Below are 15,320 nucleotides of genomic sequence, written 5' to 3' on the forward strand. Positions count from 1 at the left end.
TTATTCACAGCACATGCATGTTCCCTTCAAAACAAGGGGGTTGTTTCTGCAAACAAGATGTCAATAGTTATATTGTGGTAAAAGGAATATCATGGAAACCATAATTAACAGAGAATTGGGCAGTATGGAGAGAAATAAATTGGCTGTGCAATCACTTAAATATAGTAATGTACCAACTGACAGTGCTTAAAAATGTGTCCAAGCACTACTTACTGAAATTATAAATATACATATATTATGCATGTGTACACACAGTGTTCTTTTATAAACAAACAGCAACAGATCTGGTGTTTTCAGGGTCTCAGAAATGCTTAGTTGGAAGTCAATTCTGCTCCTAAAGAACTCCATCCATGCAAACACTGATTTATAATGTGCATTGTGGGAATGCAACCTGCACCAACCATCATCGCACTTAAAAACCGGATGTTGTTGACAAAAGAAAAGATTTAAAGGACTGTGGTTTTGTAATAAAAGCTTGATGGTCTAATATTTCAAAATGAAGTGTGTATTTTTATCTGAAGAATCACAATTTGATTTCACTGATCCATATGACTATACTAAAAAGAGGCAACCAAACTTTCAAAACAAAACTGACAAGAAAACACATCTTGCTTCAAGCATTTCAGCCCTTGTTTTGTTAAATAAGTAACTAATCTTTATACTTCTCACAAAAAAAGGGACCCAGACAGCTTCTGGCAACCTTATAATAATCATAAAATCAGGCCGCATGAGAAGTTTTCCTGTGGACACCAACAGAAGGCCAGAAAACTAAGAATAAAGAGACTTCAGTTTGCTTTAAGAGCTCTGACAGTAAAGACATTGACTGAAATGCTGTTACCCCACTGCTAAGGGAACGCTGTTTAAAGATGCACACAATGCAAGCTTTTCAACAGTTTAAGGCCTTAAGCGATACTTTTAATATGATACTGACCAGAAGAAATTATCTATCTTTTGCCACAAAGCATCAATGCTCACCAAGAAACAAGATTCAAAAGATTTCCAGTGTCAAAAAAACTATTCCTGTTTCTGCTGAAGCTTAAGTACCATGCTGCTTGTGTCACTGGACACAGCTATATAGATGAAAATATTGACCAACACTGCAACCAAATAGCTTTCGGATATGGACTATATTTAGCATCAAAGACTATTTACATTTGGACTGATGACCAAATTCATTCCAAAATTTACCTGCAAATCTATCTTCAGCCATTTGTCATGGAAGCGCAGCTGGGCATCAAGTGAAAAAGATGAAGAAGGCATCCTTCCCTCGGCTGTCCAGGCTGGAGATGCAGCCTTCCCTAAAGAGACATATTGACGGATCAAGCGAGAAGTTAACACGGTGAAGCTCTATTCCCCCCATTTTCTTCATTCCACATTCAGTATAATACTTAGTGTTTAAAATATATCTTAACAAACATCTAATGCACTTCAAAAACAATAAATTAGGTCCAGAAATTAAAGGGAGAGTTCACCACCACACATCAAAAATGTCCTCTTCCTAAAATGCATATGAATTTCAAGATTTTTTTATTGATTTCCATCAAATACATTTCTGTACCAAATCTTTTCAAGTCATATGATTATATTTGGGTGATAAAAAAACTGCAATTTAAGTATTTATTACATTTGAGGAAGAAAACCTCAGTATTTACTCATTGATAATCTTACCCTACGGTTTGCTGTTAACCACTGAGATTGAATCAATGAGTCAATGAACTCAAGAAACACCCAGACTGATTCTGTGACTTGGATAAAACAATTCTTGAAATATAAAGCACAAATTGTATTTCCTTGATGAGGTTTGACATGTTTAGTCGTAGCTGATTATCACTGTTCAACACAAAAATTCCCATTTTTTTCTTGAAGAAAGTCATATGGTCTTGTAACGACGTAAGGATCTGTAAATATTGGCATAGGTTTATTTGTATTTTTGGGGGGAGAACTGTCCCTTTAAGTACAATCGTAAAACAACCTTGAAAGGTTAAAATGAGTCTTCCACCTCTTTCCTGACTTCATAAAATGGATAAATTTGCTAATTCTGGCATACAAGCAATAATATATATAAAAAAATAACATTATTCAAAATCATTCAAATAAGATTGTGGTAACGTTACGTTGTTAAAGCATCCACACCTGATCGAACAGAAGAGCATCAGTGAAATTATTTATTAAAACAAACTGGGTGTTGGCTTGGTCATATTCTCCTGTTCATATCTAATCATCGGAGTCCAAATGTAGACGTTAGTAAAGCCTTGTTTGTTTGTTTTTAATCAATAGGTGTTGCAGTAATGCTGCAGGTTGCTATCTGTGATCGGTGTGTTGTTGATTGAACTTAGGCTCGTCAGCCGCTAGCAGCTAAAAGACAGGACGTTCCTAAATACTGACAGCGCTTTGACTTACTATTCTTTAACACACCACAGCCTATTAATACCGCAAAATCGCTATCTTTCCTCGTCCTAGAAGTCTTTACAGGATCAATGCATCTTTTACCTGTCTGGATGTCTTATTGAAGCCTTGCTTCTTCGGTCCTACCACCAGCTTTACTGCACTTCAGTGTCGGCCATGTCGTGTGCTGACTGACAGTCTCGGCAGCCAAACAGATGAAAAAGAATTAGATGACGTACAACAGCCGGAGGGCGGGACGCCGCGAGGGCCAATCACAGGCTGGGATGGACACACATGGAGCACGACGTGTACTAAAATGAAAATTGATAAAATAGTGTAAATTTCGTTCCCTATCATAGGTCACTTCGATGCTGCGGTGACGTCACCACGTATGGGAACACCTCTGGTGTGACGAATGTCTGAAGCCCTATACCATCCCGCCAATCCTATTGGCCAAATGGCGCATAGCACCACCCTGCGCATGCGCGAGCATGATATACCTGGGTGCAGCGCGCCATTTCGCTCAGATTTCATTCCTTCAGGAATAGCGAATCATCTGTGCCCTATCGTCTCGCGTTCTCCAGCGATCTCTTCGAGCAGTGTTAACTCCTCTTCGCGGACGCGATGAGCTTTCGAAAATGTAAGGAGCCATGTACCAGGTACATCACGGCGGGGGACACTCATGACAGGTGCGTAGTATGTCTTGGTTTACATCACGCACAGGCGGCGCTTAGCGGCCTTTCTTCCTGTCCCCATTGTGATGGCCTGCGGCTCAGAGTGCTGCGCTCCAGGGTGGAAGTTTTCTCTAATGTCGCCCTCGAGTCTAACCCCCGTCAGGTCACCTCTGCGACTGCCGAGGCACCGCACGAGGCGAGGGCCTGGGGTGACACGTGCGACATGGATTTTGTGGACAGCGCAGCGCTGGAATATTCTCCACATCGCTCGCTCTCCCCTACCCTGCTGCAGAATAAAACTTATACTGAGCCCGTCGTCTTCTCTAATGAGGATTTACTTCCCACACCGGAGGCATGCACCGCCATCTCCTTCGGTTGTGGACGCTATGACGACGATGTTTTATCCACCGCGGCCTCGGGGTCTGAGGACTTCGCGACCGACACTAGCCCTCTTCCTCCTAGCGGACAGGAGAGGCGTGTTTCCCCCTCCTACAGTGAGCTGTTGGATGTGGTTTCTCGTGCGGTGGGTAAATTGGGGCTAGACTGGGAGGTTGACAAGGCCGAGGCCCAACCTTCTTCCAAGCTGGACGACCGTTTTTTAACCAGTCGGACACCTACACAGCCCCGGAGGCCTTTGCCTTTTTTCCCGGACCTCCACCAGGAGGTTTCGAGGTCCTGGAAACAGCCGTTTTCGGCGCGGATTACTAACGCCGCGGCCGCGGATTTCGCCACCGTTTCTGATATGGCGAACCATGGCTATACTATGATGCCCCCGGTGGAAGAGACTCTCGCCGAACACCTTGCGCCTAGTTCGGCCGCGGCTTGGAAGTCTCGCCCCCTTCTTCCTTCGAAGGCGTGTCGAGTCACGTCTAGTTTGGTGGGTAAATCCTACATGGCTGCTGGTCAGGCGGCTGCGTCGCTCCACTCTATGGCGGTCCTTCAGGCCTACCAGGCGGAGTTATTGAAGGAATTGGATGAAGGTGAGGGCATCACACCGGAGGCAGTTAAAGAACTGCGTAGAGCTACGGATTTGGCGCTACGCGCTACCAAACATACCGCTCGTGCAGTGGGCCGTACTATGGCCGGTTTGATTTCGGTTGAGCGCCACCTCTGGCTTAATCTCACCGATATTAAGGAGAAGGATAAATCTTTCCTTATGGATGCCCCTGTCTCCAGGGATGGATTGTTCGGCGAGGCTGTCACGTCAGTAGTGGAGAAGTTCAGGGCAGCGAAACAGCAATCAGCCGCTTTCCGCCAGCTGATTCCCCGCAGACCCAGGGAGGTCGAACGCCGGCAAGCGCCCGCGCGTTCTCGCTCAACCTCCTCTCACCGCCAGCGAGCAGCCTCTCGAGAGGAACCTACACCCATGGCGCCTCCTCGTAAGGACTGGGGCCCTAGGGTTTTTCCTCCGGCGCACCAGCGTCAACGTAAGCGTTTGAACCTGACCTCGACGGCTAAAGCCTCTCGTTCTCGGGTGCCGAATAGCAGCTCCTGATCTTTCTGCTGCTTGCCAGGGACTGTGCCCTCCGCTAGAGAGCGCTGTCGGACCGCTTTCGCGCATCCCACACTTTCATTGCAGTCCCCATGCTCAAACATTGATTGTCTCGCCGCTAACAGCGCCTCGAGCAACATTGGATCGAGCTGTAATGACAGACGCTCCCTCAGACACTCTGCGCAATCCTGCTTTCGGAGTTCGAGGGACGACTCAAGGACCCTACACAAACGGCCCGTTTATGACGGCTCACACAGCCGCCGCTTTTTCGCTAGCGGCAGAGCCCGATGTTCCATCTGTTGGCCTAATTCCTGCCGTGGACACGCTTCAGGATTATACTCAACGGAACGCAACGACTCCGGCGCATACGCTTCCCCGGTGCACGAACACCACGGGTTTTTCGTGTCCGGTCGTTTTAACGCGTATGACGGCGTTGCTGGGAGCGGAAGCTTTGAAACCGTTAATATTGTTTCGGGCCGCGTGGGAACGCTTGCCCGGCATTCCTCAATGGGTGTTACGCACGGTTTGTCACGGATACACCATTCAGTTTCGGAAAGGCCCGCCTCCTTTCCGCGGAATTCTTCCCACTACGGTGAAGTCTACGGAAATGGCGGTGCTGCGACAAGAAATGTCAGCTCTGCTGAGCAAAGGGGCTATAGAAGAAGTACACCCCTCTCAGATGGAGACAGGTTTTTACAGCCGTTATTTCGTGGTACCGAAAAAAGACGGCGGGTTACGACCCATTCTGGATTTACGCCGTCTGAATCTTGCACTCAGACCGAGCAAATTCAAGATGTTGACGGTGAAAAATATTCTGTCTCAGATCCGACCAAGCGATTGGTTTATTACGATCGATCTGAAGGATGCGTATTTCCATATTCAGATCGTCAAGAGACACAGGAAGTTCCTCAGATTCGCTTTAGAGGGCAAAGCGTATCAGTACCCGCGTTCTTCCCTTTGGCTTGGCTTTAGCGCCCCGTACGTTCTCAAAGTGCATGGACGCAGCTCTGGCCCCGTTGCGGCTCCAGGGCGTTCGTGTGTTGAACTATTTGGACGATTGGCTGGTGATAGCGCAATCGCGGACTCAAGCACACTCTCACCGAGATCTTGTGCTGAATCATTTAAACAGCCTGGGCTTACGAACAAATTTCAAGAAGAGTGTTTTAACTCCCTCTCAACGGATAACTTTTCTTGGAATAGATCTGGACTCTCGCGCGATGACAGCGAAGCTTTCTCTCCCGCGCGCTCAGTCGATTGCGTCATGCGTGCGGCACTTCAAAGCGGGTCGCACGGTGACGGTGAGATTGTGCCTCAGGCTCTTGGGTCTAATGGCAGCAGCATCCCCCGTGATTCGTCTGGGATTGCTTCAAATGCGCCCTTTTCAGTGGTGGACGAAAAGGCGGAATATTTCACCCCGTTGTCTCCCGCATCGCACGATTTCGGTGACACGGCGGTGTGTGATGTCGCTGAAAATTTGGATGTCAACCGAATTTCTCCTGTCAGGAGTTCGATTGGGAATTTATGCTTTCCGAGAGACTGTCACGACGGACGCGTCTTTGACTGGTTGGGGAGCTGTGTGTCGAGGGCGACCAGCCCACGGAGTGTGGACAGCGGCTCAGCGCGGCTGGCATATAAACAGACTGGAATTACTGGCAGTTTTTCTGGCTCTCCAGTATTTCTCGGATCTGCTGATCGGCCGTCATGTGCTACTCAGATCAGACAACACAGCGGTTGTGTCTTATCTGAACCATCAAGGAGGATTGCGCTCTCGCCCCCTGTGCAGGCTGGCGAGGCGTGTTCTTCTGTGGTCTCGGGACAAGTTTCTCTCGATCCGGGCCATTCATGTCCCCGGACGATTGAATTTCGGAGCGGATCTGCTATCCAGACAGGCTCTGGAACAGGGAGAATGGCGATTACACCCCCAGACGGTGGATCTTTTATGGTGGATATTCGGCAAAGCGAAAGTGGATTTATTCGCATCGAGCATGACTACGCATTGCCCGCTATGGTTCTCCCTACGCTCCCCATCGCCCCTGGGCGTGGATGCGTTAGCTCACAGCTGGCCCAAGACCAGTCTGTATGCTTTTCCTCCGATTCGTTTGATCCCAGCGGTATTATGCAGATTACGCCGGGACAGAGTGGAACAGCTGCTGCTGGTGGCTCCGCGATGGCACACGCAGCCGTGGTTTGCGGATCTGATCAGTCTGCTAGCGGGCTCTCCGTGGGAGATTCCCATCAGACAGGATTTATTATCACAAGCACAGGGGCTGATTTGGCACCCGAGGCCAGATCTGTGGAAACTGTGGGCGTGGCCACTGAGCGGAGTGCGTTAGTATGTCCCGGTCTTTCTGCTGAAATTACTGAGACTATATTGAGTTCTAGAGCAGCTTCTACGAGACGCTTATATGCTTTCAAGTGGAGACTGTTTACAGCCTGGTGTGGTAATCATAATGTGGATCCAGTTTACTGCCCAGTGGCTTCAGTGCTGGAGTTCCTCCAGGAGCGTTTCTCGGATGGCGTTACACCAGCCACTTTAAAGGTTTACGTGGCAGCCATTTCAGCTTACCACGAATGCATAGGCGGTGCCTCTGTGGGGCGTCATCCATTAGTTTCTCGTTTCATACAGGGTGCGCGACGGCTGAGGCCTTTCCGCCCTGTGCGAGTTCCTTCATGGGATTTATCCATTGTGTTGTTAGGTTTATCAGGGCATCCGTTTGAGCCCTTGGAGACCGTATCGGATAAAATCCTGACATTGAAGACACTTCTTCTCATGGCTTTATCCTCCCTCAAGAGAGTTGGGGATTTACAGGCTCTTTCTGTTTCACCCTCATGCATGGAATTTGCACCAGGCTCTGTGAAGGTGCTGCTGCGGCCCAGGCCTAACTATGTTCCTAAGGTCGCATCTAACCCTTTTCGCTTTCAGCAAGTGGTTCTGGAAGCTTTTTCGCCTGCCGAGGCCGGGTCAGGAGATCTAAGTCTTTGCCCTGTGAGAGCTTTAAAGACTTATGTGGATCGCACAGCTCCTTGGCGTGGTTCTGACCAGCTGTTTGTCTGCTTTGGACATAAAAGTAAGGGCCATGCAGTTACAAAACAGCGCATGTCCCATTGGCTGGTGGAGGCGATTTCTTTGGCCTATGAGGCGCGCGGACTCGCTTCACCCTTAGGGGTTAAGGCTCATTCCACTCGAGCTGTAGCTTCTTCTCAAGCTTTTCTCAGTGGCTCTTCTATGGATGATATCTGTGCTGCGGCAGGATGGTCCTCACCGAGCACTTTTATCAAATCCTACAGTCTGGATGTGAGGATGGCCCCTGGCTCCCGGGTTCTCTCCGCTTGAGCAGTTGCTTCCTCGGATCTCAGTTATCAGGTACGTCAGGCGTTTTGGTATATCGTTCCCATACGTGGTGACGTCACCGCAGCATCGAAGTGACCTATGATAGGGAACATCTCGGTTACGTATGTAACCTTGGTTCCCTGAATAGGGAACGAGATGCTGCGGTTCTGGCCGTTCCGTACCTTGATAACTCTTCATCTTCAGTCATGAAATCTGAGCGAAATGGCGCGCTGCACCCAGGTATATCATGCTCGCGCATGCGCAGGGTGGTGCTATGCGCCATTTGGCCAATAGGATTGGCGGGATGGTATAGGGCTTCAGACATTCGTCACACCAGAGGTGTTCCCATACGTGGTGACGTCACCGCAGCATCTCGTTCCCTATTCAGGGAACCAAGGTTACATACGTAACCGAGATGTTTTTAACGCATATACTTTGATATACAAATAAGTATATATTTTTTGGACTTAACCTATATGGGGAGTGGACGCATAATTTATATATATATAGTAACAGTTCTGACTGGCGACTGGTCAGGATTTTCCTTTTTTAATTACATTATTAGGTTTCTTTAAATGATCATGATGTTTGACAAATTAATTCTTAAAAGTTAATTAATTAATATGAGGTCATAAAATAGCTGGAGTACAATTTTAAAAGTATTAGGTAAATACTATTTTTAAAAGTTTTTTTTTTTTTTTTTTTAGGTGGTAAATTTATAAGGGATTTGAAGATTTTATTTTATTTTTTATTTTTTTGCATATATTTTTAAAATAATTGACCAGAGAGTAAGTGATATTTACCATACATTTCACATTACATTTACCAGAGTTTTAAAGTCAAAGTAAAGTATACTTTACTTTTACTAACCGAAGGTGACGCCATCATTTTATTGTAAATTAGCGTTAATAAAATAAATGTTCCAGTGTCTATTTAATGAAAGTTCTGTTTTTTTTTCTTTCTTTCTTTCTTTCTTTTTTTCTTTCCTTTCCACATACAATAAAATGAGTCTGTCATTTGAACTATACACTATTTTTACTATAGGCATCATCGTGAAACTCAGATAATGCAAGAATACATCATATTTAAATATAATAATTACTCTCTCTCTCTCTCTCTCAATTTCAATTTTCAATTTAGGTGAGCTTTATTGGCATGACAAAAACTGTACATTTGTATTGCCAAAGCAGTGGCAGCTGGGCTGCTTACAAATAGTGCACATATGTATTTACAGAAAGAAAAAGAATAATAGTAATAATAAAATATATAAAAAGTATTAACCATGTAGTGCAAAGTGAATTAGTGTATGTGAATGTATAAGTTAGAAATAAAATAAAATAGAATATGGTATTAGATTTACAGAGGCAAAATATACATCTAAGTAATACAACACAGTAATATGGCGTAACATAATCTACATATGCTGGAAACATCAGGTCAGGGCAGGTTGAGTGTTTTCTCTAACATCATGACAGGCAGACACATACTGAGCAGCAAACACACAGCAGTTCTTGTGTTCTCCTAACAGATACGGCAGTTTCTCCTGGTTCGGAAGAGTTTTAAATGTCTGATGGATCTGCTGTATTTGATCATAGAACCCTGTCCGTATGTCCGTGTATTTGGGGCATTCTGTTAGGAAGTGCAGTTCTGTTTCCATCTGATTCAGATCACAGTGTGAACACAGTCTCTGCTCCGCTGGCAGCCATGTTTTTCTGTGTCTGCCCGTCTCTATCTTCAGCTTGTGTCCGCTGAGTCTGTATCTGGTCAGTGTGCTTCTCAGTTTCTGATCTGACACTGTGTACAGATACTCTGCCATACTGTACTCTCTCTTTAGAGCCAAATAGCATCGCATTTTACTCTGTTGTTCTGTTTGGGTTTGCCAGTGAGTGATGTAGTTCTGTTTGATTTGTGCAGTAATCTGGTTGATTCTGATGTGATTCAGAGCATCAGTAGATGTTAGTGAAGCATCAGTACTGAAGCTCTGGATCAGCTGAGGGAGGGGACTGCTTTCTTTGCTCATCTCTTGGTATTGAAGGGCTTTATAATGATATGATTGGGGGTCACTGAGTTTCAGATGTTTCCAGAATTTAATTGCCCTTTTTTGTATCTTTACGATTAGAGGATATTTGCCTAATTCTGCCCTGCATGCGTTATTTGTTGTGTGCCGGTGCACGTGTAATATATTTTTACACAGTTCTGCATGCAGGGTCTCAATTGGATGTTTTTCCCATTTGGTGAAATCTTGATTTGGATTGGTCAGTGGACCCCACACCTCACTGCCATAGAGTGCAATGGGCTCAACTACTGATTCTAATATTTTCAGCCAAATTCTAATAGGGATTTCTATAGGACATTGCCGTTTTATGGCATAGAAGGCCCTGCGTGCTTTATCTCTCAGTTCATTCACAGCATGATTAAAGTTTCCTGTGGATGTGATTTTCAGACCCAGGTAGTTGTAGTGTGATGTGTGTGTTATCGGGTTAGTGCCTAGTGTAAATGTGTGTTGTGTTCCCTGGGATCTGGATCTTTTCTGGAAGATCATGATTTTGGTTTTCTTCAGGTTGACTGTCAGGGCCCAGGTCTGGCAGTATTGTTCTAGCAGGTCCAGGTTCTGCTGTAGACCTTGTTGAGTGGGAGACAGCAGAACCAGATCGTCTGCATACAGCAGGCATTTGATCTGTGAGTTGTGTAGTGTGAGGCCAGGGGCTGCGGATCGCTCCAGACTGCTTGCCAGTTCATTGATGTAAATGTTAAATAATGTTGGGCTTAAGCAGCAGCCCTGTCTCACACCACGCTCTTGGGAAAGATACCTCGTACGTTGGGTGCCGATTTTTACGCCACATTTACTTTCAGTGTACATTGATTTGATAAGGTCATAGGTTTTACCTCCTATGCCGCTTTCAATAAGTTTGTAAAACAGTCCTTGGTGCCAAATTGAGTCAAAAGCTTTTTTAAAGTCAATAAAGCATGCATATATTTTACCTTTTTCTTGGTTGACATGTTTTTCAATTAGAGTATGTAATGTATAGATGTGGTCAGATGTGCGGTAATTTGGTAAAAATCCAATTTGACTTCTACTCAGTACCTTGTGTGTGGTGATGAAGTCTAATAGTCGAGCGTTTATTATGCTACAGAATAACTTTCCCAGGTTGCTGCTCACACAGATGCCTCTGTAGTTGTTAGGATCAAATTTATCTCCGTTTTTAAAGATTGGTGTGATCAAGCCTTGATTCCAGATGTCAGGGAAGTGACCTACACTTAGAATCACATTGAATAGTTTTAGAATGGCCAATTGAAATTGACTGCTTGTGTGTTTTATCATTTCATTTAATATCCCATCAGGTCCAGATGCTTTTCTGGGTTGGAGGTTTTTGATTTTTTCTTTAAGTTCTTTATCAGTTATTGGGAAATCTAATGGGTTTTGGTTATCTTTGATTGCTAATTCTAGTTTTTCCAATTGGTTGATTGTTTGGTTTTGTTTACAGTTTTTGTCTGTTTGTACTTTATTAAACAGTGTTTGGAAATGACTTTCCCATATTTCTCCATTTTGGATTGCCAATTCTTCATGATCAGTTTTTTTCAGATTGTTCCAGTTATTCCAAAATTGGTTTGTGTTGACTGACTTCTCAATTATTGTGAGTTGGTTTTGGGTGTATTGTGCTTTTTTGGTTCTGAGTGTATGTTTGTATTGTTTTAGTGTTGCACAGTAAAGAAGGCGGATCTCTGTATTATTTGGATCTCTGTGTTTCTGATTTGAAAGTGTTCTCATTTGTTTGCGAATAGTTTGGCAGTCCTGATCAAACCAATTTTTGTCATTTTTGGGTATTAGATTTTTTCCAGATTTTGTTTTCAATTTGGATTGTTTTGCTGATTTTTCAAATATGTAATTTAAATCTTTGACCGCAAGATTGACACCTTCATTGGTGTGAGCATAGATGTTATTTAGAAAGTTATCTATCAGTGCTTGTATTTTTTGGCTGCTGAGTGCTTTCTGATATTCTTCAGCGCTGTTTTCGGCCCATCTGTATGGTTTTCTGATATTGTACAGTTTACTGGGTTTTGTGTTAATGTTATTTTCAGTCTTTTTGAGATACACAGTGATTTGACTGTGATCGGACAGAGGGGTTAGTTCTCTAACAGTGAATGATCTGAGAGATGAAGGATCTATATCTGTTATCATATAGTCAACTGTGCTATTCCCAAGAGGTGAGCAAAATGTGAATCTTCCTAAAGTGTCTCCTCGTAACCTACCGTTGATGATATACAGACCCAGGCTTCGACAGAGCTGCAGGAGGTCTTTCCCATTCTTATTCACTATATGATCATGGTTATTTCTGTGGATATGGGAGAATGTGTTATTAATAACAGTCAGTTTGTTGTTGATGTATTTGCTCCCTTGTGTGTCGGTGAAGTCCGGCTGTAGTCCTGTTCTTGCGTTCAGGTCTCCACAGATGAGCACATTTCCCTGGGCCTGGAAGTGGCTTGTCTCTTCCTCTAATATGGAGAACGTGTCTTCTCTGTAGTAGGGGGACTCTGATGGTGGGATGTATATGGCACACAGGTATATATCTTTTCTGGATGGGAGCAGTTCCTTGTGGATTTTAAGCCAGGTGTAGTATTTGCACTGCTTCACTGTGTTGATGTGTTTGTGGAGTTTTGATTTGTACCAGATTATTTGTCCTCCTGAGTCTCTTCCCTGTCGGACTGTGTTGAGTTTTTGTGATGGTAGGATGATTTCTCTGTAGTTGGGTGGGCAGTGGGTGACGGTGTCTGCCCTGCTCCATGTCTCCTGTAGAATTATAATATCCATATCTTTGATGCTCTTCTGGAATTCAGTGTTTGAGCTCTTTAGCCCAAAGGCTGCTGAATTCAATCCTTGAATATTCCACGTTGATATTGACAGAGTCATTTTAAGAGTTCACGGTATAGAGTTCTTGTTTTCAAAAATAGAGGTAATCCTTTTCTAATGTAATATAGTGTTTTGGAAAAGAAAAGTTTTTTTTTTTTTTTTTTTTTTCATTGTTAGGCAGGTGTTTGCATGCTGTGTGGCCTTTCATGCTGTCAGCTGGGTACTGATGTAGTTCAGCAGCTGTCTGATCTCACTCATCTCCAGTGTATTTGCTTGTCCTTTCAGGGCCTGAGCGTAGCTCCTGGAGTGTGGGAGTGGTGCTGGGTTTGGTGTGTTGTCACCTGAGGCTGCATGGGCGGGTGGAAGGCTGGTTGCTGCTGCTGATGTTGGGTTGTTCCTCATGTTGCTTCTCTGCCTGGAGTGATGTTTTTGTGGTTGTGGGTGTCTTGGGTGGTGATCTGGTGCAAACTGGGGTTTCTGCTGATGGGCTGGTGTAGATCTGTGGTGGTGTAGTGCTGGTGCATGGGGTATCCTGATGTGGATTTTAGCATGTTGTGGGGGTCCCTGGTATTGTGCAGCCAGTGGTGGTCGTTCTCTGTGATGAGTTTGTAGGTTTATGCTGGGTGTCTGGTTTTGTGTTCTGTAGGTTCGCAGCTGTGTTGTTTTCAGGGGTGTGAAGGTGTTTTGTCTGCCCCACGCTGTGTCTTTCAGTGTTTTTGCAAACACATTGACTTTGTCCTTCTTTATGTGTACATGGTCATACAGGTCCCTGATTGTGATGGAGGGGTGATGAGCCAGGTGTACATTGGGCAGGCGAGCACATCCTTTGGAGATGTCAGCGTTGACTCTCTGGATGGTGTCTGGGTGGATGTCTCTGCGGGGTAGGAGGGTAGAGATGGTGATCTTTGTGTTGGGGTAGATTTCTGTAGCCTTCTCTGCTACTCTGCAGATCAGCTGCCCAACTCTCTCCTGTTCCCTTCTCAAGTCGTTGGTGCCTGTGTGTATGATGATATGTGAGGGTGTGCCAAAGGTGGAGTCAGAAAGTATTCTGAGGGCATCCCCTGTTTTTGGGCACCAGAGTTTTGTTGTTTTAAGGCCTGGAAAAAGTCTTTCTCCTTGTAGGAACTTCCCATTGGAGTCCATGAGGATGGCAATGTCAGCCTCTGTTTTCCCTGGCTGTTTCTCAGCTGGGGTTGTAGCTGTCATGTTTTTCTGAAGGATCTCTGGTTTTTTGGAGGCTGCAGGTGTTCCTGCTTCCTTTTGGCTGTTGCTGGGCTGTGACGGTTTGGTGGGTGCCGGAGATGTGCTGCTGGACTTTGGATGTGTAGGTGTTGGTGTGGGGGAGGGAGGGGGGACTTTGGGGGCATTCACAGGGGTAGTGAGACACCTCATCTGTGTTGTTAGGTTCTCCATCTGTTTGTCCCTTTGTTGAAGCTCTTTTTTGAAGCATGCAAGCTCCCTCCCCATGTAGTCTTTCATTTCTGAAAGTTCCTTCCCCATGATCTGTTGAAGTTCTTTGAGGTCTTTTTTGAGTGTTTGCCTGTCCTGATACAGAGTGTCCATTTCCCTTTTAAGTTCTTGGATGGACATTTTCAGCTGGTTTCTTATCTGGTCCAGCTGTTCTCTAAGTTGTTCAGTGTCTTTAGTGGACAGGATGTGGACTTGCTCACTCAGTTCCACTATTTCCACTTCTAGCAGTGCTAAGCTGTGCTGTAGCTGGACAACTGTGTTGTGTAGTCCTGTGCTTTGGGGAAGACTGATGTTCTCTGTGGTTTCTGGAGGGGTCCTGTTCTCTGTGTTGTCGTGGGTTGAAGGCTCATTTTGGTCAGTGTCTTCTGGTGTGTCTGTATGGGTTTGCTTGCAGGGGTTTGCTTCATCTCTTTCCACCATATCTTTTAAGCAGTGGAAGGTCTGTTCAAAGTTTGTGAGGGCAGCACTGTTTCCCTGTATCATTACCGTTCCATTTTGATAAAAGTTTATTGTCAGGTGTCTGTTCTCTAGGTCTTTTTCTGCGTCTTCATAAATGCACAGTTGTCTGCCTTTACAGATTCCATGTTTGGTGTGATACTGGAACAGTGTGCAGGAGGCGGTGTGCCATGCAGTCGGGTGTTCTGTGTAGAAGAGCAGGTTTGTGGTGATGGTTTTGCCCCTACTGTTTAAAGTATCTTTAAACAGTGTTTCTGGGTTTTCCTTCTGAGTTTTGAGCTTGTGTTGTTGTCTGCTCTTCTCAGACTTGATGTCTGGGGGGTAGGAAAAGGTGTGAGCTCCAGTCCCCATTGCTGGTGTTGCCATGGTAATGCCGTTTACAGGTCTTTGATATTGATTGTAATGGCTCCGTTAATCCAATCAGAAGGTGTGAATGACAATGGCCCTCTTTTGTTATTTTAAATTGCTATAACGTTCTATAGCTGTAGTATGCCAGGAGACAGTTGGTCAAGTTTGTTTGCAAAGTTTATAAAAGAGTTTATAAAAAGTTTCCCTTTTTAGTTGAATTTATCTTGAATTTATCTTGACAGATTGCTTTTAAAGTTATTTTAGTTGGAATACAGCTCTTGTTGTCTTACCTCCATCAAATGGAAAGTTGGGGGT

General features: G+C 44.8%; 1 protein-coding gene across 2 annotated transcripts in view; it reads right to left on the reverse strand.

Moving 5' to 3' along the window:
- Positions 1–2,607, reverse strand: part of LOC113050531 (E3 ubiquitin-protein ligase HERC2) — a 43,768-nt gene extending 41,161 nt beyond the window's left edge. The window contains exons 1-2 of one of the 2 annotated variants that reach the window (XM_026213558.1): positions 2,491–2,607; positions 1,189–1,298 (exon numbers count right to left, since the gene is read on the reverse strand). In XM_026213558.1, the coding sequence (XP_026069343.1) occupies positions 1,189–1,260 (72 nt within the window). In that variant the 5' untranslated portion in view covers positions 1,261–1,298; positions 2,491–2,607. Of the gene's footprint in view, positions 1–1,188; positions 1,299–2,490 lie in introns of those variants that run through there. The other variant, XM_026213559.1, reaches the window with a different exon arrangement.
- Between the last annotated feature and the right edge of the window lie 12,713 nt (positions 2,608–15,320).

This window comes from Carassius auratus, chromosome 31, assembly GCF_003368295.1.
Source record: "Carassius auratus strain Wakin chromosome 31, ASM336829v1, whole genome shotgun sequence".
NCBI lineage: Eukaryota > Metazoa > Chordata > Actinopteri > Cypriniformes > Cyprinidae > Carassius > Carassius auratus.